The sequence below is a fragment of the Mesoplodon densirostris genome, chromosome 11 (genome assembly GCF_025265405.1).
Source record: "Mesoplodon densirostris isolate mMesDen1 chromosome 11, mMesDen1 primary haplotype, whole genome shotgun sequence".
Classification (NCBI taxonomy): Eukaryota; Metazoa; Chordata; class Mammalia; order Artiodactyla; family Ziphiidae; genus Mesoplodon; species Mesoplodon densirostris.
This window is the reverse complement of record NC_082671.1, coordinates 19,606,506-19,633,691: the sequence shown is the minus strand read 5'-3', so window position 1 is coordinate 19,633,691 and position 27,186 is coordinate 19,606,506. Positions and strand designations below refer to the sequence as shown.

The following is a 27,186-nucleotide window of genomic DNA, read 5'->3' as shown; positions in this document are numbered from 1 at the left end:
CCACATATGTCCTATGCAAGCACTGGTGCTAATTATCTTTTTCCTCCAGGGCAAGGACCACATTCCTGAATATGAAAACTTAAAGACTATTATTCTTTAGATACTTTTTTCTGATTATTTCCCCATTATTTTTACCAGTCGGCCACAGGTGTGTATTTAGCAGCTTTACCAACACCTGGTGGTATTCAGATTGCTGGGAAGACTCCTAATGATGGCTCGTACGAGCAGCATATATCTCATATGCAGAAGAAGATAAATGACACGATTGCTAAGAATAAAGAATTATATGAAATCAATCCTCCGGTAAGTGAAATAATTATCTCCACTGTGAATATATAAGTTGCTATTTCGATTTTAGTATATTTTTAGGTTCTCTTAAAAATTTTTCCGCCACTGTCTAGATTTGCTCTCCTCATTGCTCATTCTTTCACCTCCCTTTACATCCATGCTCAAATGTCTTATTTTTTAGGGAGGCTGACTTTGACCACCCTATTTAAAAAATTAACTCTCCTGTCAACTTTTGGTACTTCCTATCCTCCTTCTGTGTTTTATTGTTTTCTGTTTCTCTTACCTCTGTGTGTCTTTGTGTGTGAAATATGTTTTTGATTTTTGTCTACTGCTTGATACTCCCAATAGAATGAAGCTCCATCAGGGCTGTATTCCTAATGGCTAGACCAGTTCCTCCTGGTAGTAGCCACCTGATAAATACTTGTTGAATGCCTAAAGGAATGGCTTAAAATGTTCTTTTTTAGTAAAAAGAAAGATTGCTTATCTGTGGTAAAAATGTTCAAGAATACAGAGTCTTTTCTTTCTCATTTTTGTAGTCACTGTAATAGGTACCCTGTCAGGTTTATCTAGGGCAGGTTAATGTGGAGTGTAAGTAAGATAAATGGATGCAAAGGTGCTGCAGAGGTAACTGTGTTATGAAACTGTGTGGTTGCAGTCTTATGCAAGGTATGCCCTAGCAATGAACATTGAAAACATTTTTGAAAAACCTTTTTTAAAATAATCCTTTTTTTTTAAAAGATAGTTCTGTTACACCAACAACAGGCTGTGTCTTTTACATTTGTGCTTACATACCCACATTCTCTTGATATTCCTTGTGGCCAGCAGATATTTAGAACCTCTGATTAGCTGTGATCTTTGGCTAAAAAATGGGTGAAAGCTTACTAACCCATATAAGATTGTAGCCTACACTGACCTCAAAAAGATCATTACTGTAACTATCAAAGTTTATTTAGCTAAATAAGTTGCATAGCAAATGCATGTATAATATGTGTATTATATAAATATACACATACATAGATACATATATCATATTCCACATTTTACTATGTGAGACTTTGAAAAATTACCACTGCATAAGATATAAAAGATTAGAATCTTATTTGGGTACATAAATCTTTAATTCTTTACAGGTTATTAAGACTTTTAAATGCTGAGTAGAAAATACCTTCTGATCTGGAAGGACCGCCAATTCCCTACTAATTGTAGTGTCCTCTTTTTACACTAGATGTCAGTGTTGTCTTGCTGTGTCTGTGATGGTTTCTGGATTAGTGTATGAAGGTTGTTATTACCAATTAAAGGAAATAACTATGTACTCTGTAAAAGGTTAATTAGTCATAAAGGTTATACTTAAATATGGACTATGAATACATTTTACATACTCCCCTCCCCCCCGGTAGTTTTCTGTTAATATAAAAATGTAAAACCAGACTGAAGCATACAAATATCAAATCACTATGTTGAACACCTGAAACTAATATGTTACATGTCAGTTGTACCTCAATAAAAAAAAAAAGACTGCAGTTTACAAAAACACCCCAAAACAGAAAAAGACAGTCATATGATATAAATCAATTATATTTCTTTTAGGAGATATGTGAAGAGATTATAGGATCACCCATTCCAGAACCTAGACAACGCTCAAGACTTTTGAGATCTCAATCAGAAAGCTCTGATGAAGTTACAGAATTGGACCTTTCACATGGGAAAAAAGATGCATTTGTTTTGGAGGTATTATTGCATTGGACTAATTTCTTAAAGTTTTTGGAAGATAAGATATATATTTTTACAGTTAGGTCCTAAATTGGTGTGATATTTTTGTATCATTACAACTGTTAAAAATATCAAAAGAATATTTTATTACAGAAATTACAACAAACTTGTTAACATATCTTTTGTTTAACAAAAGTTAAAAAAGTTTTGGAAAACTTTGTTTTGGAAAAATTAGTGTTTGGGTTGAAATATAATTAAAATATTAAACTTTTGGAGCTTTTTTTGTAAACTTGGATTAATTTCAATAAGATGGTTCTCTTCTTTCACTTACTATAATTATTACCTGCTTTATATGCCATAACATGTTACTATAATTATAACATTTTTACATTTAACACAATAATATAGGCACTGTGAATTCTGAGTGTAGTGTTTTTTTACTGAATTCAGAGGGTGTAATTGAACTTTCATTGTAAAAACGCATCCAGAATGAACTAACTTTCTTGGAGAATAAATGTGACATGAAAGGTTTATGGAGCCTGTGCCCTCACAGACCTTCTTCCCATGCACTCCCCTGTAGGATGGTTAGCTCTGAAAGGATAGACGATCTTCCTTTGATATTGAAGGAAAGGAAAATAAACAAGGATACTTAGAAATGTTTTCTGGTAAGGTGCCAGTTGAGAGAAAAAATCAGATGCCTGGATCTCAATAAAGCAGGAAGGTGCCAGTAGAATTGTATTGGGATGGTATTGGAGGTTTGAAGAGTCTAGAATAGTGCCCTTGAATGTGATCAGGATGTCAGCTGTGGGAGATGCTCAAGGTTTAACTGAGGTGAGAGTGTTACCTTGTAGAAAACTCAAACTATATGAATTTGTGCCTCTTTCTCATAATCTCTACAGTCTGAGAATGGAGAAGAAAAATGGAGGTTGGTAAAAGGTTAAGGAATAAAAAGTTCCAGGGTGCAGTTTAGAGCAGTTGTACTCAAAGTGCCCTGTGATGGTGGCATCAGCAACAGTTGGGAGCTTGTAAGAAATGCAAACTCTGGGGCCCCTACTTCAGACCTAGTAAATGAAAATTTCAAGGTGGGGCCCAGGAATCTGTTTAGCAAACCCTCCAGATGAGGGTTACTTTCACTTTGATCCAGAGCATTTTTCATATTTTCTGATCCAAGGATCCTGGCTAAGTAGAGAACAGAAGTGATTGGAGTATGGGCAGAAGAGGGCAAGGTGTAGATACAGTGAGAGAGATGGGGGTTATAGTTGGAGAATGCTGGAGATCTGAGTGTAGAATGTTTTGGGGAATACCACAATCGAGTTATGGCCATGACTGTGAGTGGCTAAAGCAAAGTGGAAGTGAAAGTGGTTCTTGACATCTCGGGTGTAAGTCAGGACTTAGATCCCCAGTGTACAGATGAATGTCAATATATGTCCAGTTGGATATGTTCATTACTTATAATTCACAACAGAATATTGTGATGTAGGAAAAATGGAATTTGTACTTATTCTTTTAAGACATGCCTTTAAATTTACCCCTATGTAATTTTATTTTAAAGCAGTTCTGTATTTAGTCAAAAGATTTTTTAAATTGCACTTTATTAATTGAAACAAATAGAGATAATGATTGCTTGTTATCTTTGTAAATCTTTTGGAACATGCCCTCATAAAGACTTGAGAAAAGGCTCAATTTTTTTAAAACTCAATATACTTTATAATGTAAAATATTTCATTTAGAAGTATTTATAATTGTTGTGGAAAAATTTATAGATACTACAAAAATTTTTTCAAGTTTTGTATTTTAACTTAGGGAAAAATGGCCCTACTTTTCCTTGACTCTTACATTTTCTATTTAATAAATAATAAAAACAATTTTTAAAAATTTGAAACAATTATATATTTACTACTTATGTGATAGGTTCATTCTTTCATTTTCAGATCGATGACACAGATGCTATGGAAGACGTACATTCTCTACTCACTGATGTTCCGCCTCCTTCAGGTGAACAGAGAAAAATTACCTGGAGATTTGACTAGTTTTGCATATCAGTATTTCAGTTCATAATTATTATAGCACTAACTTTATTTTAACGGCTTTATCAGTGTTACCTTCTGTCACATTCTTTGCTGTTCCAAGATTGAAACCACATCGTTTAAAAATATTTACATTACAACTTAGGTGAACTGATTTTTAATCCTTTTATGTTTATGCATTACAAAAAAACCATGATAATTTATTAACATGGTCTAAAGTTTCCCAGAGATATAGAGTTTTAGAAAAAAAGAATGAATGGATCTTAGTTAGAACTTCATGTAATAATTGAAAAATGTTGTTCTTTTTTTTTTATTAGTTTATTTATTATTCATTTTTGGCTGCATTGGGTCTTCGTTGCTGCACACAGCTTTCTCTAGTTGCAGTGAGCGGGGGCTACTCATCGTTGCAGTGCGTGGGGTTCTCATTGCGGTGGCTTCTCTTGGTGTGGAGCTCGGGCTCTAGGCACGTGGGCTTCAGTAGTTGTGGCATGTGGGCTCAGTAGTTGTGGCTCGTGGGCTCTAGAGTGCAGGCTCAGTAGTTGTGGTGCCCGGGCTTAGTTGCTCCACAGCATGTAGGATCTTCCCAGACCAGGGCTCGAACCTGTGTCCCCTGCATTGGCAGGCAGACTCTTAACCACTGTGTCATCAGGGAAGCCCCCCAAAATGTTATTCTTTAACACAAAAATAAATGAAATGTTATCATATGTTTTCCCTATAATTTATTTTGACAGGCTTTTATAGTTGTAATACAGAAATTATGCCTGGTATAAATAATTGGACATCTGAAATACAGGTAAACCTTTTATTCTTTATTTTAAGCAAATATAGCATATGTGATTTTAACAAGTTTTTTCTTAATATATGTTTTCTTTTCGGCCTCTTTACTGCAGTTAAAATCTTATCTTTAAAAAAAATACCACAGTAGTTATGATTGTTTATTTTCTGTTACAGTATTTAGTTCAAAATAATGAAATGACATGCCATTGTATCTCCCCATATTTAGATGTTCACATCAGTAAGAGTAATCCGATTAAGCAGCCTTAATCTAACTAATCAAGCCCTCAATAAGAATTTTAATGATCTCTGTGAAAACTTGCTCAAGGTAGGAACCTTTTGACTAACTATACTTTAGCTAAAACTCCTCAGGACCATGAAATTAAAGAAGAAAAGTATATTGTCTGGAATACCTTACACAGTTGCAGGCCGAATTATTTTTATTTACTTATCAGTCTTAACCTGTCATCAAGTAAAATGCTAAAGATGTCCTCTCCATCTTAATATGCCACACTATAAAAGGAATATATTTTAAGTTATTTCATAGCGTTAAACTTCATAAAAATCTATATTTGTAAATTTAAAAAACCCCTTATTTTTTTATGACTTAGAAATATGATTAAATCTTATTGTCTGCTTAGATATTAAAAATGTATTCTTAATGAAAGAATAGATGAAACAGAAGTGTTTTAATCTTCTCAACTTTATTTGCCATAGTATAATGTACATTAAAAGATCAGTTTTTATAAATTTTTAAATTAAAAGAAATGATATTACTAATATTTTCTTTTGTATAGAGCCTGTATTTTAAACTACGGTCTATGATCCCCTGCTGCCTTTGCCATGTAAATTTTACAGTATCTCTCCCTGAAGATGAATTAATTCAGGTAACTAAGTTTCAGTCTGTTATTAAAGAAGATTTCTAACTTTGGTCTGTTTTAATATTATACATTTGCCATAATTAAAGAAGTATAAGCTGCTTTACTTCAAAATATTTTTAAACGTACTAGTATGAGTCAGACCTTGTCTGTCTGTTTCACTTTTGTGAACTCTAGTTATCTGAAGGTGTACTCATATGTGTGTTCCAGCGTATGTACACTAGAAGGTGTGCTTCTGTGCGACTTCTCTAGACCCCATCTTTTAGAGAAGGTTTTTGAGCTCTTTCTGGAATACCTACGTTTAGGTATACATGTTGGGCTTAGTTGTAGTCTGAATGTCTGAGTTTATGTGCAGTTCTGGTTGAGAATCTTAACCGGAAAGGCAAATTAGCCAGTTTGTATAAGTTGTTCCATGGTACTGAAAAAGAATTATAAGAAGCTTTTTTGGGGAATGATTGTTTTGCTAATCATATTGTTTCTGTGATTCTAGGTTACAGTCACAGCAGTTGCAATAACTTTTGACAAAAATCAGGCTTTACAGACCACAAAAACACATGCTGAGAAGTCATTGCAAAGAGGTAAACCTATGGTAGATGGGAGCATAGTTCATGTTTGTCTGTGTTATAGTTCAGTGATAAAATATAGAGGATAGGTAGAATAAATAAATGACGTGTTTCTTGACAGGATACTGTCACTTTTTCTGTTTTCTTTATCAAGATAACTGTGGATAAGCATATGGCTGACGATATTTTTCACACATGAATAGGTGTTTGGCTGCTATTTACATAGAAAATGCTGCTGTTTTTTAGAGTTAGCTTATAACATTAGTTCTGCAGTAATTTAGAGGCTCCTATCCTAGGAATTCTGGGGAGGTCCTCAAGGCATCTGAGAACCAACTGATGTAGCAAGCACCATGGATTTTTCTCAGGAACGGTCCCATAGTGTTCAGCAGATTCTCAGAGTTGTTCTTTATCCAGTAAAATTTAGGAAGTACCATGCTTAATATATTCCAAAGAAATGCAAAATCTTAGAAACCATTTGTGTGTTCTGAAAAAAAAGAAGAGGGAAATAGTGTACTTTCTAAAGTTGAATGACTTACTGGCTAAATAAATATTCATGATTAATCTAAAATTTTTTAAGTTGAATATATCCTACATCTATAGCATTGAATTAATATCAGATAGATGTATTAAATGATTCTGTGTTCAGATATTTATCAAAAAATATAGGTAATAACTGGTTTAAGTGTCATAGAACTAGTATAGTACAAAAAGTAGGATAATAATAATCATTAGTGAGTACTTATTCTTTGCCAGGCACTGTGCTAAGAGATCTATATACATTACCCTTTCTAAATCTCACAAGAGCCCCACCAGAGAAGATAGCAACCACTCTCAGTGTCTGCAGGTAAAGGACCCCCATGGAAGAAAGCAAGGACAAAACAACCAGAATTAACTGAGTTGGGGGGAAATTTATATGTTATCCCAGAGTAATTTTTAAAAAACTAGTAAGAGATCATTACTAATTAACTTGTGTTTTTCCTGCCTCTCAAGCCTCTACAGATAATGAAGAACTTCTGCAGTTTCCCCTCGAACTCTGTTCAGATTCACTTCCTTCTCATCCTTTTCCACCGGCTAAAGGTTGGTTAAATAAGGGAAATGCAAGCACAAATATTAGTTTCTAGATCCTTTCACTTGCCTCTTCACTGTAGGTAATCTTAACTTAATTTTGAGATGGAGATTTATTCTTCATTTCCTTATTGTATGTTTCTTCATGTTCATAAAGGGGAGAGAGTAATGTTCCTTTTATTTTAATTTCTCAAGTAATCTCATCATAACTTATTAAGGTAATTTTTTGTGTGATATTCCATTCTTGTAACTCAAATGTATTAAAGTTTTATTTTCAGAGATTTGGATTTCCCAAAGTAACTATTCACATATGGTATATTTTGATATTTATATTATATCTGGTAAATTTTTTTCTAGCAACACTAACCTTCGGCAAAAATTTTTAGATTTTCATAGACAAACAGAATACTTATTTTCTTCAGAAGCTATGTGGAGAGGTTTTGGGTGGAGGTTAGTACAAGTGAGAAAGGGATGAGCTTTCTGTCTTTTGGGTGTCTTGGTTATATTTGAGGAACATTTTTTCAAATGCAAAATGATTGTCCCTTAATTCAATAGCAGTAAATCTACTTAGATCTGTACAATCTTTGGAGAAAAGTGGGAGGTGTTTTTTTCCATTTCTCTTCTGATGTCAGTGTAATTTTTATTATAAAAATTTCAGAATTACTGTACCTTATCTTGTAGCATTACATACACAATAAATGTAGTTTGTGTTTTTTCCTAAATTTTTTTCTTAGAAATGGTGCTTTTGTTATTTAAAACCAAATTGGCATTTCTAATTTTTCCATTTTATAATACAAGTGACATTACTTTATGGTTTCTACTTGTCAGTAACTTTATCTGATACCATATTAGTTATAATACAGCATAGTTTTATATTCACATTGCCTATATGTCAATAGAGTCTTTACTAAATCAGTGCAAGGCCTGTGTAGATAAATAGATCTTGTCTCATATTTTGAAGCTGAAAAGAAGCTACTTTCAGATTCTGAACTTTCTAACATGGTAACTGTGGTTCTTTTTCCTTTTTGTCTAAATTAAAATTCTAATTTAGAACTCCATAGAGAATTTCTTGAAAGAATAGAGAGGAAAAATCAAATCCAAAGACAATCTGAGTTCAGATTTATAACTTAAACATAGCTTTCAGAACAAAAAGCAGAACAGTCTAGAATCTTCCTTGAACTGACTAGATAGGATTTTATTTTTTTTTATTTTTATTTTTATTTTTTTTTCTTTTTGCGGTATGTGGGCCTCTCACTGTTGTGGCCTCTCCCGTTGCGGAGCACAGGCTCCGGACGCGCAGGCCCAGCTGCCATGGCTCACGGGCCCAGCCGCTCCGCGGCATATGGGATCCTCCCAGACCGGGGCACGAACCCGTATCCCCTGCATCGGCAGGCGGACTCTCAACCACTGCGCCACCAGGGAGGCCCAGGATTTTATTTTAAACACCTATTTTCTACAGAAACTTACATTTAACACAGGGTTAGTTCCAAACCACTTTTAGGTATCACTTCTTTTATCCTTACCCAGCAGTGGTGGCGAGGGGGAAACCAAAACCAAAAACCCAATCAGCAACGACGAAAAGGTTTGATCAATTGCTAACCTATACAAATATTTATTTGTGGATTTGGGGTCCCTGTTAGCTCAACTTTACCATGTTGTTAATACCTACTGAATTCTGCAGAAGATTAGGTTTAAACTCTGTAAATTGGCCATATCTATATTGATAACTTACAGTTTCTGCAATAGCTTTCAAAATATTTTCAAAGGTAATGAGAACTAGTGCTTTTTGAAGTCATTAGTATATTTTGCACAAATGATACTCTGAACTTAAAAACAAGGAAAGAAGAATTTGAGTAGAATGAGTCATATCTGAACAATCCCTAAAATATTTGCAATTTATTTTAAGGAGCATGGAGAGGGGCCATAGGTGGAGTAATAAACCAAGAGATCTGGCTTTTCTTCTCAGTTCTGCTACTGATAAAGTGTGAGAACTTGGGCCAGGTAACCTCTAATTAAGCCACTTAAGTCTTAGTTCCTCATTTGTAAAATGTGAAAGGATTAAGATTCTCTCTAGCCTTTAAAATTCTCTGATTTCTTGAGTTTCTATAGTTTATGGTTCTTCAATTATTAACATGTCCCTATTATTAAAAACATAAAAGCTAAATTATGCCTGAGGTCACACTGAGCTTCTGTTAATTAATTTTCCAAATAACTTCAAATCAGTTAAACCAATGATTTTTAAACTCTGTTCCTCCAGACCATAGAGTTTCTTCAGAGGTGCCTCATGGCCTTCCAGGAGGCAAGGTGCCGGGGGGGTGAGAAGATAGGTCTCTAGACCCCCTACTTCTGAACTAGAGCAGCTTCAATGCACTACGCTTTATGTATCAGCTTTCTATATATGGTTTTGTTGGAAGAAAGTGTTTCAAAGAGTTTGAAAATCACTGAATCAGATCATGCCACCCTTATCATCATCATCATCATCGTCACCATTGTCAGCTTCATAATGATCAATATCATCACATCTAATACTAATATATATAAAACTTTAATACTAAGTGCTTAACTATAAAACCTATGTGCCTTTCCTTGAATGTTACATTTTAAAATCATCAACGAACGCTAAAAAGTTTATCTGTTTATTTTTTTTAAAGTCGTGTAAATTGTGGTTTACGTTGCATGCTTATGTATTGTCTTTGCTTCCTCATGTTTTGCCAGGAGAACATGGGCTATGATGTATATATTAGAAAAAGTTATCTCAAAGTATTTTGGAAAATTTGAGGATAGAATTGGTTTTGAAAAGGTCTGAAAAGTGTAATAATAGAGTGTTATATCATGAATGTAGTAATTGAACATTGTAACATGAAGGAAGGCTTTGAATAGAGAATAGAAATATCTGGGAAAAGATAAGCTTAGCAGTTTAGAGGAAATAGGTGGGAGAGAGAAAGGTGAGGGTGAGGAATAAACGCTCCAAGAACTTCTCTACTTTCTTATCTGCAACCACAAGAGGTTTAAAAGTTAACTAATACTGATAAGTAAATAAATATATAGTTTTTATAGTTTTGTTAGGTCAGTTAGCTAAGCTGATCGAGATTTATCTTTTTTAACTTTGAATACTAATTTATTTTTCATGTTCTTATCACAAATGGGATAATTTATTAAAATTTTTTATTTCCTTTTATGTTGACAGAGTACTCTCAAGAGCTATGCACAGTATGTTTATTAATACTTCCATCTTTTCACTTGTAGATAAACCTTTCCTTATCTTTTTGTGTTATTGAAAATGAGTGAGTATTATGTGAAGAAAAGATGCTTCAATAACATGTTTCCTAACTGACAGTGTAGAGTAAGCTTGGGCCTGAATTGTCCATCCATGCTTAATTTTTTTTCCTTCCATCTTTTGTTATATTTATTACATATTTTGTTTCTCCAGGTAACAGAATAGTTTGATGTATGTCTCAAATTTGTGGTTGATTTGGTGTTACCTTGATAGTTACCATGGTTTTTCCGATTTGAAATATTAAAACCTGCTGAGCCTAAGTAATTTCTTAAAGGACATTATCATGTGAAGGTCATCAAAATTCTTTGATGAATACTATGAGGAACAGAGATGATGTGGCATCACCATAAATTACTTTTTTTAAAATATGAAACTGTATTAAGAAAAAAGATGACTATAGCAAATTTTTTATACCACTTTCATAATGTTTTTTCCTCCTCATTAATATCTACATGTCAGCTTTCTGAATATCTGTCACTTCACTCTGAAATGGTTTTTTAAGAGGCTTTAAAAATGATATATATTTTTATGAAATGAAAATGAAAAAAGATGGAGCAAATATAGTAAAAATAAGGAATCTGAGTGAATGTAATCTGGGTAAAAATTTTTAAAAAATCAATAAGATATTTCTCATGAACTGTAATTAATCTTAAAAATTTTATGCATGTAATTTCTGTAAAAGGTTGGCATGTTACTTTAGATACATGTCTAAAGACCTGAATCTCGAGATATTTGATACCATATTGTGGGACTTAAGAACTTATATTAGACAAATGTGTCTGAATTATATACCACTATAAATAGATCTCAAATACTTTATAAATCTAATCTATAGTAAGATAATTGCTTTCATTAAAATTCTGAGAGTTTAAGGCTATAAAAGGGTTTAATTAAGTCAGTTTTAGTATTTATATACTGTTGGATGAAACTGTATAGAGGAAAAGTTTTTTATACCACCCTTGTTTCTGTGTTCATTTTGCTTTATGCTGGAGTGGTATCCTCACATTCAGTGGCATTAGCTATAGCCTGGGAGAAGTTCTTTTTTCACTGAGCAGTTGCTGACGAATAAGACAAATATAGGTCAAATTCTGGGTTACAGTAAAAAAGAAAACAAGTTTGCTTACACCCTCAATATATTATACTCCATAATTAGATATCCACATTTGAAGCTTTTTTCTTTATTTTTATGGTAGGCTATCAGAATTACTTTTTGTTAAACCAAATTTGATTTTAAAAGACAGTTTAATTTTTTAAACTTAAATGACTTTCCTCACATTATTTTAAACTTGTAATTAGAAATATAAATCTATAGGAACTACAAAAGTTAGCTTTTCCTTTTTCCTGCCAAACTAATGGTTCTGAATTCTTACAAGTATATATAATTCTTTATGCTAACTAAAAACGTTTTTATGTATTAAGAGTTCATTGCATGTCTGTTTTCTCTCTTACTTTTTTAAGATATATTTTGTCACTGTGACCAAATGATAGCAACTATAAAAAATGCTAAAGTTCTTTATGTTATCCGTGGCCACAGCAGTGAGTGAGGGGTCCTGAAAGGAGAAAAATGCTGAGGGGAAGGAGAATGAGAGGAAAATAGAAACTAAAGAGTAGAAAATGTGAAAACCTCACCCAAGAAGTGGGAAGGAAAGAAAGAGTTGATGGAGAAGTAGAGATAAGGAATCTTAGCTTCTCCAAGAGCTCAAGGGCAGTGAAATCCAGAGTCAGAGGAAGAGGGAGTGAAAAGCAAAGAAAATTGAATTGGGTTACTGACCCTAAACAAGGATTATTTGGAAAAAAGGATACAAAGGATGGGAGTGAGAGGAAGAGTGAATGATGGGGATTGAAGAAGAAAAGTGAGTTAGAATGTTGCACACCCGGGGTTGGAAGCTATAATGACTCAAATAGGGCAGCTAATTGTCTTTTGTCATCTACTGTATGTATTATCTGTGTAGCTATGTAGTTGAATTTTTTTTTTTTTTTACCAGTGGAATATCCAGATCGAAGCAATTTGTGTCTTTCTGTATGCCTTAGTAATTTTTAACTATAATATGGCAATTTCATTATCAATCCACCAATATTTAAAGACCATTATGGACCAGATTTATACTGAATGTTTATGTACATCATTTGTTTAACTCAGTCATTAAGCCAGATTTTATCGTTATAAGACATAGCTGATCAATGCATTATAGATTGATGGAAGTGCTTAGAGGGACATAAAACCAAATTTTGATCATAATAATTTAAAACTAAGAGTGGTTAAACAGGAAAATAAAGCATACAGTTTAAGGACTCCAGATTGCATATATTTTAATCTGCCAGAGAATCTTTTCAGAATTTGCAGGAGGTTTTTCAAATTCTGTAATTTTCTTAGGGTGACTGGAAAAGATGATCTCAAATACTTTTTAGCTATTCAAAGCAAAGGTGATCTGTAAATTTTAATGGTAGAAAGTAAGTTGTTAGAAGAGTAGTCAGTGTAAAACTTTATCATAGCTAACCCATAGCTTTGTCATTGGTTATTTAGGAGAATGGAAGCATCTCAACTTCGGAAGCACTGGCAGGTGTCTAATTGAGGGAGGAGGAATTCTTGCCACATTTTTTTTCTGTTTTTCATCTATATGCTCATTTCCACTAAACTGCTTTAATCTAGGTTAATCCCCCTCCCCACTCCGCTAAGGCCTGTTAAAAACTGCTCAAGTGTAGTAAGAAAATAGTCACTCTGCATGTTCTGTTGGCCTCAGTAACTTTCTAGGGTTGTTTTTTGAGGGATAGCAGGATTATCAGTAACTGGTGACTTTTCAAAAAAGCAAAATTGTATTCAATGGGAAAGGAAATGCTAAGAGAAGTGGGCTGCTGGGTGGCTTGATGTAGACTGTCTTTGCAGCTACAGTGGGGACCTCACATACGAAGTATTTGTGTCAAACTCTTCCACAGAGGTGTGCAAATAGCCAGCCAGAACTGGGTGCCAGCTCCTCAACAAAGCCCAAAGGACTTCTAATAAGATTTCTACCCCTGAGTATGAAATATGTTGTCTTTTTTTTAAGTATTGGCTTAGAGATTGCATACGGATTTATTTATTCTTAAGCAGAATTACTGCTTCGTCAGTGAGCCGGACAGCTAATATCTGCAGTTCCTTCTCTTGTGAAAAGCCTGTTACTACCTGGGAAGCCAAACTGTAATCGGAAGGAGCAGAGTGACCGCGAGTCTGAGGTCATGAGATACTTGAGGTGTTCAGAGCAGTCCGAGGTGCTGACGTCCAGCTGCTGCCAGGACCAGCTCCTCTTGGGCCTTTTCTCTGAGAGAAAACATGAGCATCCTGGCAAGCATGTTAGGAGATGAACCTGCTCTCCTTCAGTGAGGTCAAAAATCTCGTCGCTCAGCCTTTCCCTCCATGTCTCTAATTGAAAAGTTTTGTTCTTTTCAAATTTTAATTCAAACACATTCATATTTGAGGGCGGGGAATAAATATTTTCCCTCTCTTGTTTCTCCTCTTCCCTACCTTTCGTAAAATTTATTTTGGAAAAGTAGTAAGTGTACTAAGTGTACATGGTGAAAAATTCAAATACTACAAAAAAAATCACATTGTCCAAAATAAAGCTTCCTTCTCCCTTCATTTTCATTCCCAAGAGGCAGATACTCTTTAACAGCTTATTGTCTGTCTTTGCAAAGATACTCTATTCTTTTTTAAAAGCACAAATATTCTACAGATCATTGTATACCTTTGTTTTTTTCCACCTGACATATTTAGAGATGGGAACAGATACCTTCTACATGTTTAAGCTCTTTTCATGGGTACTTGCCATTAAATTATGTACAGTTGCTACTAGAGAATTCCGTATTACCAAGATAATATCAAGGTATAGAGGACAATTTTAGTAATTTTCACTTTTTCTTTTAGTTTCCTCCCCCTCCTTCCCATCCGCACATTTTAAAAACTTTTACAGAATACCTAAAGCCGACTATATTTTCTGTGTCTATACTTACCGAGGCTGTACTGCACAGGACATACGAGAGCTCTGGGACCCTCCTGGGATGTATGAGCCTGGGGTGGGCTATTTACTGTCCCAGCTTCTGCACTGGGTCTGTTTCCAGGCTGAGCTGTCCCTAGAGATCTGGTAAGCCTCGAATGTCAGTTCTGTTCTGGCTTCCCCCTGTAGGTCCCATCGCTTCCTGGGCTTCCATTGCCCCTCGGGATCCTGAATCAGGAGGATACTCCCTCTAGAACTATAGTCTGAGGGCATGATGGTCAGGGCACGTCCAGCGTGATCTCCTCATAGCCATTGTATGGACCTCACCTAGTGATCCCTTTTATTGGACAGTTCTGTATTGTAAGAGGATTGTCAGCCACTGTACACTCTCCAGTATTAGCTTGTGGTCATTGCCTTAAAAATTGGGAGGTGGGGTGGGTGCGGGAGATACTTCCATTACACCCAATTAACAGAAACATTCTATAAATCCGATTTTTGAAAAGTTTAACTTTTGCTAATTTAAGAATATTACCAGAAAGTCAACACATTAAGCAGAGACAAAAATACATATATTTACTTAGTTTATAATTTAAAAAAAGACTGGCTGACCCAAATTATTCTTAGTGTTTTTATGTGTTATTTCTGTCTTGGCCACACTATATTCTCAGTTCTGAAATTCTTTGAAACAAAAATTCAAATAATGCTAGTGTGGATAGAGCCTGAACATTAGAAATAGATTATGAAGTTTTCTATTTTTATAGTACTGTTTAAATTTGTACAATGACTTAAATATCTATAGTAAAAATATAAACTATCAGGGAGAATGCAGGATGCTGCTTTTATGAGCTTACTGTAAAAAGGATTCTAGTTTGGGATTCCTAGTTATTTCCGTGGAGAGCGGTCACCTTTTAGTTCTACAAAGTCTTGATAGCTCCAGAAGGAGCTGTTGAACGCGAAGGCCTTGAATGAAGGGGTTGGTGGTGAGGGGGCGGGTCAGGCTGAGGTTTGTGTTTATCTGTGAGACATAGGACATTGCCTTGTCTGTAATTTTTAATCTTACTGGCTCTTCCGCCACAAACATTTCCCTTCTGTTTTTCATTTCAGATTTTCTTCCCAGTAGGTTGACCCTTTTCTCTGTTCAGTCTTCTCACGTCCTGCTTCCATCCCACTAACATTTGTTACTGTGTTGATATTTTGTGTGTAGAGTTTCTGAAACTTTTTTTGTGTTGTAGCAACAAGTAATCTTTCTTGGCATGGTATTTATTAATGGAGCTAGTTTTCATATATCAATAGAAACTGTGTTTTAAACCTAAATACTTCTATTTGGTTTACTTTTATAATGAAGCCATAAAGATTTCCTCCTATTCGTCTGGCTTTTAGAGAGTATTAACCAAGAGCAAAGAAGAGATACTGGCTTATGCTTAGCACCCAAGCTAATGTTGTTCATATTGTCTTATTAGAACACCTGGAGAGTGCAAGTTCTAACTCAGGTATACCAGCTGCACAGAGAGGTGAGTTTGTCTAATTAAGCAAATAGTCTCCAAAGGTGTGAAATTCTAGTGTGGTGATTCATGAGCGTACAGACATCAGAGAAATGCACTGGACGATGGAATAGACACCAAAATGTGGCTTTATTGTAGTTAGAATGTGTCTTACAAAATAGTAATTAAACGAATATTTACATTTTTAGCCTTTTAATAGTGTCCCACTTTCTAAAAATAAGGCTTTAGCTTTTTAACATTGTTTTTTTAGCTCGGCAGTAGTAAAAGTTATTCTTTTTAAAATAAGAACTTGTTTGGCTCACACTTGCCCCTCCCCCCATGTTATCAGAAGCTTTGTCGCCAAAATCAGACATGGAAATAGAATATTGACAAAAATGACCCTTTGGCTTTCCTACTATTGGTAGAAAGAAGATATTTTAATAAAAGATAAATTAACTAGTGATTTTTTTTCATGTATTCTTTACCATTTGATTCTCATTATTTTTAGTTTTGATTTCAGGGTAAAATTAGGGCAAGGAATTATTCACAAAGTTCTGATTGTAAATTAAAGCCCTGAATATAAACAGCTAAAACAGTGTGAAGTAAAAAGAATGGGAAATGAAGTTAGTTAAAACACAGCGTATGGTCCTTTCCCTGATCTCTCTGTTAGACCCGCTTCCATTCCCCCTAAGAGACCACACAGCTGTGACATCACCAAAGATTCTCAGCCAGCCGAGAACTTGGTTTTGGACAAATCAGTGTCTAAAGCTTGACTCTTTACTATCTCTCTTATCTGACTTGAAAAGGACCACTTTTTCCCCTAAGTTACAGTTAAATTACGTCATCGGAAGGAGTGTTACGACGAGTAAGAGACGTCATCCATATTTTTTCTTTGTTTTTTCTTTTGTTTTCTGTCTGTGTTTTCAGCAACGTCAGTTGATTACAGTTCCTTTGCAGACAGATGCAGCAGCTGGATAGAGCTCATTAAACTGAAAGCTCAGACCATAAGGCGTGGATCAATTAAGACAAGTAGGCGGATGTTTCTACCATGTTACAATCTGAGAAGCATATCCTTGATTTCCCAGTGGTGAAGGCTAGACCTGACTACTCAGTAATAACATTGCCAATCAATCATGTATTGGAGTGTGAAAGCTGCAGACTCTAAAGGTCATTTAGCAAAAGCTATTGAAGGGCCTTTAGATCTTTTTAACTTTAACTGTAGGGTTGTGTTTTTAGTATTTTATTTTTGTGAAGGTATTCTTGAAAGTATATAAATAGATATTATATCATCTAGTGTAAGGAAATGATGAACTCTCTTATTGAAGAGACACTCTTCCAGGACCCAAGGTACTAGATAGTGTACGGTATTTGTCAGTTTACTAAGAGTGATATCCAGAGTGATAAAAGAATGAGGTATTTCCAGAGAGAAAGTGGTCAACTCTTATCTCACTGCTAGACTCAGGATCAGTACTTACATGTTCTTTATCTATACTCCATGTGTTTTGGTAGACTTTGAGGTATTTGAGTGAAAGATTTTACATTAAAGGGAAGGAACTGTGTTTTAGGGGGAAGATATGGAACCAGCCAGATCTGGTTTTGAATCCTAGTAGTGCCATTTTAATAGCTGTGTAACCTTGGGCAAGTTATTTAAGTTTTGTGAGCCTCAGTTTCCTCATGTGTAAAATGGAGATAACACCTACGTTGCTGGGTTATTGTAAGGATTATATATATACATATATGTGTGTGTGTGTATATATATGTATATATGTCTGCTTTATAGTAGTTATTTGATAAGTGGTAGCTATTATTTGTTATTTTATGAACAAACAACTTTTAGACAGCCAAGGTCATTTGTTGAATTTTTTAAATTATGAGTTTTATTGAGAAGGTTTGGAAAAGAAACCTACTACAACTAGTTAAGATATGGTTTATCTACAAGTTGACAATGATGAAGTCGTCTGAAAAAAAGCTGGAAAAAGCTGCACTGGGAAATGTAACAACTTTCACACTCTCCTTATAATAATTTGTTCCTACAGCAGATAATTTTTAATGCTCTACCGCTTTTTCTTCACTTTATAACGATCATTGTGTGTGTAGCTCCACCTCATCAACATTTTCTTTTGCAGGAATGCCATTTTTCTTCCAAAAGATTCCATTCCAGCATTTCCTCTTATGTTTTTCTTTCTGTCTCTATTTTTAATTGCATGCAGTGCATGATAATTTCTTTTCTTTCATGACATGGCTTAGCCTCACAGACAGCTGAATGTTGTCACCACTTATTTGGAAACCTTAGGGAGTAATTGAGTCACCAGCATATGATCTTGATGCTTTCTCTTCTTTCTCCAATTTTAGCTGTGACAGTCGAAAAAGCAAGTCCAGTGGGTGAAGGAAATTTCCGGAATCGTTCTTCTCCACCTTGTGCAAATTCTACAGTTGGCGTGGTTAAGATGACACCTCTTTCCTTCATTCCTGGAGCAAAAATAACGAAATATCTTGGGATAATTAACATGTTTTTTATTCGGGAAACCACTTCTCTTCGTGAGGTAATTTTATAATTGTTATTTAATTGTTTTTGTGCATTTTCTGTGGTTGAAGATATTAGTATCAAAACCAAACAAGTTTCAAATTGGTTGTTTATTTGCCAGAAGTAACATAAACACACACACATACACACACACACACCCTTTTTTTCATAACTTGTCTGGATTGTCTCTAGCAGCTAGTATTATCCCAAGAGTTGTGTTGGGTTTAATCCCATTTGTTATTAGAAAGTCCAGGTCCTTATCATGTGGTAACTAAAACAAATAAATGTATCCGTGTTTGATTAGAGGTTTAAAATAGCCCTGAAAGAACAGCTTAGTCTTCTCAGTAGGTATTTGCCTGAGATATATTTAAACAGCAATTTTTAAGGGTTTACATTTAGAAATAGTAAGGGACTGTATCATGGAGGATGTCTTGGGGATTGTTCATGTCATTTAGCTCTATCGTTTTCTTCCTCTGAAAAAGACTGAGGCCGCTTGTTTTCTTCGCCTCTTGCCATCAGTGTATAAAAATGTTTGTTCAAGTTCTTACCTCACACTGGCTGGGTATCATTAAACTTTAATTTGTTTTTTAAGTAACAGCAGTTCTAATCTTCTACTTGATGTAGTCAAAGTTAAGAATCAGAGTCAGCCTATTATATTTTGCATTACAGAGGAATTTAAACTCAAGAAAAGATTATATTTCTATTTGTCTTATGTTTTGGAGCAGGACTGCTAAGCAAATTATTGTGAATGGGGAAAATTTTTAATTATTTAGGTGTGAAACCCAATAAACTCTTCAAAATTTACTTCAGCACTAGTTTGTATTTTTAAAAAGTGTGTTCATTATAAACATGACTTAACTATGCTTTTTCCCCATTGCTTCACTAGTAGTGTTTCTATACTTTCTTGGAAATAACAGCTTGCTTATTAATTTTTGATATCATGCTCACCCTCCTGCACCTAGCACAGTGCCTGGTGCAGAGTAAACATAAGTTGTTTTTGTGTAAATGAGAGAGTGACTTCTGACAGATTAACTAATTAGATAGATGTTTCCTTTAAGATAAATTACTTTTTAAAATCATATTCTAATTGTGTTGAGATGGGAAAGAAACTATCTTAAGATACTCTCAAAAACCTTTTAGTGTAGAATTAAAATAGGAGACACTTTTATTAAGTTTGACACAGAAATTTGGGTGTGAGAAGTTGGCATAGATTGGTGAATTGACCTTTTCCGGTTGCTCTTACTAACACATGGATATTGTACTCTTGAATCCATAAAATTTTATTTCCTAAGTGCCTTCTCTACTGCTTAAGCAACCATACCCCAAAATGTTACTTCACAGTAGAGTTCCTTTCGACAGAGATTTGTAATATTAACTGTATGGTATAATATCCCAAATTTATTCATTGCTTGATGAATTATTTGCTTACAATTATATAATCTTTTAAAAAGTACCCCTCTGTAGTCTCTGTTACTCTGCTATCAGAATTTCTTGATTTGAGATGGAGGAGGAAAACTGATAAAAGTAAAAGAAAACACTGTCCCGGGTGATGATTGAGTCAGAGGCAGGCTGACACAACTCACTTAATTCCTTAATTACCAACAGAGATACCTGTACAAAACTTTATGTAGCATCCTGTGACTTTTCAGAAAGATGTGACCTGGACGAATGGTTCTTCTAACAGTGTATTAAATTTTGCCCTTAACCTCCAGTTTAAAGTTGGAAATTTCTTCCTAGACTCTAAATAACATCCAGTAAAATTTGTGGAAAACTTAGGTTGAAAAGCATCTTAAGCTCTCATTTAGCCTTTGGTTTCTGTTTTGTTTGTTTTTGAACATGGAAAAAGTTCCCCAAACTATTGGATTTCATTCCCTAATATGTACAGACCACTTAGTACGTGCATCTGTTGAAGTAGGTGTAGTTGTGAGCACAGCAGAGTCAGTTCCTGACCTGATGGGATTTAGTCTAGTGGAACTCGGGCATGGTGGACAGTAAATAAATAATCATGTGATTAATAGGTAACTCCTAGTAATAGTAAGTGATATAAAGAAATAAAACAGGGCCTGTCAGAGAATATAATGGGAGAACTTAATTTAGATCTGATAAGGAAGGTTTCTCTGAGGAAGTCACATGTAAACCAGGACCTGAAGAATTGAGTAAAAGTTACCCTGGTGGAAAATTGGGTGTGGAACCTTCATGTGCAATGACCCCGAGGCAGGAAAAGGTGTCACACCTTTGAGAAACTGAAAAAGACGAGTGCGACTGGAACCTGGTTCATTTTCAGAATAGGAGATATGGATAGCAGGGAAGTCTCATTGTTTATATTTACCATCAATTTATTTGAATGATGATGGGAACGACTTGATAGAGGGAGGTGCATCTGTCCGCTAGCTCTGTGGTCCTGGCTCGTCATGGGCACGTCACAGATTCTCTGAGCTTCAGTTTCATCATCTGTAAAATGAAGATAGTAATCCCCGTCGTAGACATGTGCTCAGTAAAGGTTTGTTTGTTTGTTTGTTCATTCATGCAACAAATCCCCATTATGGAGGGAATTAAAATGATCGTCCATTATATTAAGATCAGTTAAGATGTTTTAATATGTATTCTTTGATGTTTTATGTACATTAGTTTACACATGTATCCAGTTTGGTTTTTTGCGCGTCATCATTTAGGAAGGAGGTGTCAGTGGTTTTCTCCATGCTTTTATTGCTGAAGTGTTTGCGATGGTGAGAGCTCACGTGGCTGCACTGGGAGGGAATGCTGTTGTCTCCTACATAATGAAGCAGTGTGTCTTCATGGAGAATCCAAATAAAAACCAGGTGAGATGGGGTTAAAAACCTCTGATGGCGGGAACCTGTGAATGTATCCCATGGCCTTTTCACCTCCCACCCTCCCCCGAAAAAGAGAATTGCTCTTCAAAGCTCTTTGATTCTAGAGGCTTAAAACATGTTTTAATGAATATGTTGGTAACCATGGTCCTGCATAGGTCAGATGCTGTTTTCACATCCCCAGTGACTAGTTATTATTCTTAAATACCTCTGGAAGTTTTGCTCCTAAATTACTGTTTCCTCCACCTTCTTGGTGGGTCTTTGGGATCCAGTGGTGGCTAACGGAGGACAGTTACAGACGCCTTCTGGTTTGGAATGTGATGCTGTCCAGTTCTAACTGCCCTGCTGGTGAAGAGTACATCATGATGGGGCCACACTGTTTGTTTCTTTCTAATAAGTAATATAATTCTGTTAATGGGGACAAGAGAATGTTGCTTAGGTTAAATCCTAGAGTAAATTTCTTTTATCAGTTTGTTAATAACTCACAATTGTTAAAGATCCCTTTAAAAAATCAAATACCTATATTAATGAGTTTCTTTGTTTCCTGTGAATTGCCTTCTTATCCTTTGCTCATTTTTCTCTTGGGTTGTACGCTTTTTCAGCTCTACGGCACTGCCCCCAGGGTAGCCAGAAGAGTATGAGCATGTTGTTGAGTTTGTGACTGAACATGTCCTGTTGTTCTTATAGGCACAGTGTCTTATAAACGTAAGTGGTGATGCAGTGGTTTTTGTTCGTGAATCTGAATTAGAAGTGGTGTCAACTCAGCAACCAGCTGCCACCTGCCAGCCCTCATGTACTGGAGGAGAAGTTACAACCTGAAGTCAGTTAGAAAGAATGAGCTTCACTAAATGACATTCATGGGTCTCCTTTGTTTTGTCACTCATTTATCTTACTAGACGTAAAAAATGAACTTGAGAGAACTGAGGAAGAATTGATACATTATGAGTATATTCGATTTGTCTGGGATCACTTGGAGGCCTGAGAATGTTCAAATCTTGACATTTTAGTTTGGCCAGCCTAGACGGACAGGCCCCGTGGAGCCTTGACCGCACCTCCCCCCACAGGAAGTTCAGATAAACTTCTCTGAGAACTGTAGTAAAGATGGAAGCTATGTATAATTTATGTTGATTTTAATAAAATCATAATTTAGAAAACAAAATGATAAGATTATCAGGAAATTAGGATAGCTCTCCTAGTGTAATTTAGAGAAACTGAGCAAGAAATGAACAAATTGTTAATGAGTAAGTCATCTGATTCGAGGAATGTATGGGGAAAATGGAGAAAAATTTTCAGAAAACTATGTGGGTTTCTTAATATGTTATTTTGATGAAGAATTTGGTAACAACTGAAAGGGAAAATTGCTTCAGCCATCTTTGAAAAAGAAGTTAAAATTCTGCAACTTGTATCCATAGTATGTCCTAACTACTGGAAAAGAAAAGTAATTTATCAGAGCCAGTGTCCTTCCATTGGAAGTTTAAATAAGGAAGGAGGAAAAACATTACTATATAACTTCGTTTCTAGCCAAGTTTCAATTTGTGTTTAATTTGTCTGGAAGAGGCTTGGCTTCAACTGGGAAGAAAAGGCCAGTGAATTTTGTTGAAGTAGTTAAAATATAATTGATCTAGAAGGAACATAAAATTATTTTCTGATAAAGTCATATTGCACTCCTACCAAATAAACAGAATTTTAGTAATATCTTAGAGATTTTTGATGGTGAGTTAGACTATTTGGCATAGAGTTTGGAAATGTAACTTGAATGTAAATATGCTGCAGAATGTTGAATATATAGATAGAAATACTTTTTTTTGTCAATGCCAAATACCTATTACAAGTGAACCTTTAAAAATACATTCCTCCTTTGCACAACAAAATTTCTTTATAAAACTCATGATTTTGCTCTTCCAGGGTAACAACTGCCCTAAAGATTAGGAGTCGTTTCCTTGTTATCACAGGTGTCAATATTTTTCTGTACTTTGTTTATAATTTTATTTTTTAAATAAAAAGTTTATAAACTGGAATATTCCTAAATCTCTTTTTTTGCCTCTTTGATGTAGTACTGTCAGTGGTCAGAAATCACTTTCCATCTGATCATCTCCATTCATTTCTTTAGTCAACAGTCATCTGTTGTGCGTATACTATATGCAAGGCCCTGTTCTTTTTTTTTTTTTTTTTTGTGCGGTATGCGGGCCTCTCACTGTTGTGGCCTCTCCCGTTGTGGAGCACAGGCTCCGGACATGCAGTCTCAGCGGCCATGGCTCACGGGCCCAGCCGCTCCGCGGCATATGGGATCCTCCCAGACCGGGGCACGAACCCGTATCCCCTGCATCGGCAGGCGGACTCTCAACCACTGCGCCACCAGGGAGGCCCAAGGCCCTGTTCTTAATTTTGGGGAAAAAATACATATGTAATTGTGCTACTCTCATTGCCTTTGGTAGGAAACCTACCCTAATAATTGAGAAAATGTGTGTAGCTTGGGATGAAGGTAGCTTCCCCAAGGAAATGATACTTAAGCTCAGTCTGGAAAAATAGGTCCCTGGAATTGACTGACTTGTTCATAGTTTTATTTATCCATCCATCCATCCATCCATCCATCCAGCAGCTATTTTGGGATTCCTGAGTATGTTTCTGAGTCCTTTCTTGGCAGGGGATTCATAATGTAATTATCACTAATTGAGTACCTGTTTTGTGCCACATCCTGTGTATATGCATTATTACTAATTCTTAAAACATAAAACTAGCTGGGTGATGTTATCTCCATTTTGGTCTGAATATTTGGATACTCAACAGAGGCACAGGCTGATTTCTAGAAAAGCCAGAGTTACAGAACTCAGGCTTGCTGTCTGCAGACCCAGGCCGTTTGCTCAGGGTGGGTTACCTGTGAAGTACAGTCAGCCCATGCCAAGATTGGCTCCTTCCAGAAAAGCTGCTGTTCCCTGATGCCCCAAGAGTTGCTGCTGTTCCCTGTGTGTGGATTCCCTCAGAAACATCATTTTAGACATGCTGGGACTTAATCTTTTGGAAATATTGAGGCCAGTTATGGGATTTAACAGCACACCTCATAGTATCTCTTTCATTCTTTATTGCTGCTCCAAAGCTTAACTACACAATTTAACCAATACTTTGCTAGTTTGCTAGACTCACTGTCCCACTTCCTCCACCTCCTACTCTGCTGTAATCCATCACCATCTGGCTTCCATCACCTGATCTACCCCTAAATTTGAACATGCCAAGGATGCAAGTGTTGGATTTCAATATTGCAGCATCAGATAGCTGACAGGTTTCTTCATGCATACACATATAATTTTTCATAAATGCATAAATTGGATCATGTACATAATTTTTAAATAGAGTGGTTTTATTTTTTACCTTTTCACCTAGCTTTCTCTTCCCCCATCTCATCCCTCCCAATCCATGTTAATAACCTAGTATGTATCCTTCTTACATATTAAAGTATGCTAGTGAGGTATAATTTACATTCAATAAATTTAAGTGTACAAGTTTTGACAAATAGGTTCAGTTGTGTAACCAAGATAAAGAACATTTCATCCCCCGAAGAGCACACCCTGTTCCCTTTTGCAGTCAGTTCACTTCCCCTTCCATGTAAATAGGATCTTGTGCTTGGTAAATTTCACTTAGTATAATACTTTCTAGATGCATCCCCATTTGGACAACATTTTTGGCTATTATGAATAAAACCATTTTATTTAAGTTCACACTTTCCTGTGAAAATAGGATTTCTGTTCTTTGGGGTTGACTCTCATTGATAGATAATCTGCCATATGTGTGACAAAACTTCCCCTGATTTTGCTGTCCATCCATGTAGCTTATGGCAACTTTGATCATATCCAAACTTGTAATTTTATTATAGATAGTACAACTTTCCTTCCTTAGATTCCGAGTTAAGATGACCTCCCCTTGAGTTTTTGGCTGTCTTGCAGGTTCATCCAACTTGTCCTGAATTGCTTTCATCTTGGTGGCTCCCCATCAGACTTGCTACCCTTCATTATTTGTTATTAGATAAATGCCATCACCACTTGACCAGTTTTAGCTTGAGTCAGACACCTGAGAGATTCAAAGCCCACAATCTTCCCACGGTATCCCCCAGCCTCACTGAACGAGATGCAGAAAAATGTGGAAGCATGAAAATGTACGTTATGCGAAAGCAACATATTTATTGTCAAACACTTTTGTAGCTTTTTCTTTTTTCAGGGGGAGGGTCTTTCAGCGAGTACTTTGAGAATCTGATCTAAGCTCTGTACCTTGTCTCCAGAAGAATAAGCATACATGTAAAACTTTGCACACGACTTCAGGAGGTTTATCAAAAACCCTCCGTTGACCTCAAATTAAATGTAGTGTAGGCTGAATGGAGGGGAATAAGGAACCAGGCTGAAGGAAATATTAGGAAGGATTGGGTAAATCCTAAAAAGTTTGACTTTTCTCCAGTAGAAATGTCAAGACATTTTTAAGATTAGACTTTTAAACATTAAAAAATACATATTTATAGTAGGCAGAATAATGGCCCTCCTGCCACCCCTTGCAAAGCTGAATCTCCAGGGCCTGTGAATCTATTACCTTACGTGACAAAAGGGACTTTGAAGTTAGGGTCATAGCTAAAGACCCTGAGATGGGGAAATTATCCAAGGTTATCTTCGAGGGTCCTCGAATCTAATCAGTTGAATCCTTAGAAGTGGAAAGGAGGGGTAGAAGAGTAGGTCAGAGAGATTGGACGAGAGGTGAACTCCACCTGCTGGCTTTCAAGGAGGAAGAAGGGAGCTACAAACCAAGGAATGTGGGTGGATCTGCATGCTGACAGCCAGCAAGGAAACGGGGTTCTCAGTTCTACAACTGCAAGGAACTGAATTTTGCCAACAACTTAAATGGGTGAGGAAACGGATTCTTCCCTCGAGCCTCTAGAAAGGAACAGGGCTGAAGCCAACAGCTTGGTTTTAGCCTGGTGAGACCCACGTCAGACTTATCACCTGTGGAACTGTAAGATAAACTGAAGTCACTCGGTTTGTGATCATTTGTTATGGTAGCAATGGAAAACTAATACAAGTTCTCATAACTTTAAATTGTAGAGATATAGTTCAAGTATCAAGTTACCATATAGTTATGCCATTTATGATAACATCTAATATGAAATGCTTCGCAGACTCAAGGTACAGTTGTAACTTTTATTTTCCAATTAATTTTTTAATTGGAATACACATCTGAATAATTAGCAGAAATCCATAATCTCCAGTCTTTGAAGTCATCGTCATTTCTAGGGGCTTGACACAGTCCCCCAGATATTCAATCAGCTTCCAGAACCTCTTTGGTTTGCATTTGCTTCTCACTGCCACATGGTGTCGCTGTTGGAATGGGTTCCACACAGTAGAAGATGTTGGTCTTCTGCAGCAAGGGTGCCAAACTGGCCAAGACTCCCATACAGGTTTCCAGGATTCTTTAGCAGGTAATTTCCTCCATGCCTACTCCATTCGAAGAAGGCTGCCAAGTTTCAGTTCGTAGTGCTCAGCAGCTTTTGCAAATATTTCCCCTCAGTCTGTGGCTTATTTTGTGTTCTTTAAACATTATCTTTTGAGGAAAAGAAGTGTTTAATTTTGATGAAGTCTAATTCTTTTTTTTTTCTTTTTTGGTTTGTGCTGTGTTCTATCTAAGAAATTTTTGCCTGATGAACCTCACAAACATTTTCTAGAAATTTCACAGTTTTTGGCTTTATATTTAGGTACATGATCATTTCAAGTTGTGTTTTTATATGGTGTGAGGTAGGGGTCAAGGATTTATTCATTCATTCATTTGCTTG

At 35.8% G+C, this 27,186-nt stretch overlaps 1 protein-coding gene across 4 annotated transcripts in view; it reads left to right on the top strand.

Moving 5' to 3' along the window:
- The window catches only part of C2CD5 (C2 calcium dependent domain containing 5), an 84,045-nt gene extending 60,644 nt beyond the window's left edge, over nt 1-23,401 (top strand). The window contains exons 15-27 of one of the 4 annotated variants that reach the window (XM_060111856.1): nt 139-303; nt 1,876-2,016; nt 3,930-3,993; nt 4,757-4,818; nt 5,029-5,127; nt 5,597-5,686; nt 6,168-6,255; nt 7,231-7,317; nt 16,011-16,061; nt 16,989-17,060; nt 18,384-18,574; nt 21,228-21,374; nt 22,071-23,401. In XM_060111856.1, the coding sequence (XP_059967839.1) occupies nt 139-303; nt 1,876-2,016; nt 3,930-3,993; nt 4,757-4,818; nt 5,029-5,127; nt 5,597-5,686; nt 6,168-6,255; nt 7,231-7,317; nt 16,011-16,061; nt 16,989-17,060; nt 18,384-18,574; nt 21,228-21,374; nt 22,071-22,202 (1,389 nt within the window). In that variant the 3' untranslated portion in view covers nt 22,203-23,401. Of the gene's footprint in view, nt 1-138; nt 304-1,875; nt 2,017-3,929; nt 3,994-4,756; nt 4,819-5,028; nt 5,128-5,596; nt 5,687-6,167; nt 6,256-7,230; nt 7,318-16,010; nt 16,062-16,958; nt 17,061-18,383; nt 18,575-21,227; nt 21,375-22,070 lie in introns of all 4 variants that reach the window. The other 3 variants (XM_060111855.1, XM_060111857.1, XM_060111858.1) reach the window with 3 other exon arrangements.
- Nucleotides 23,402-27,186: the final 3,785 nt, after the last annotated feature.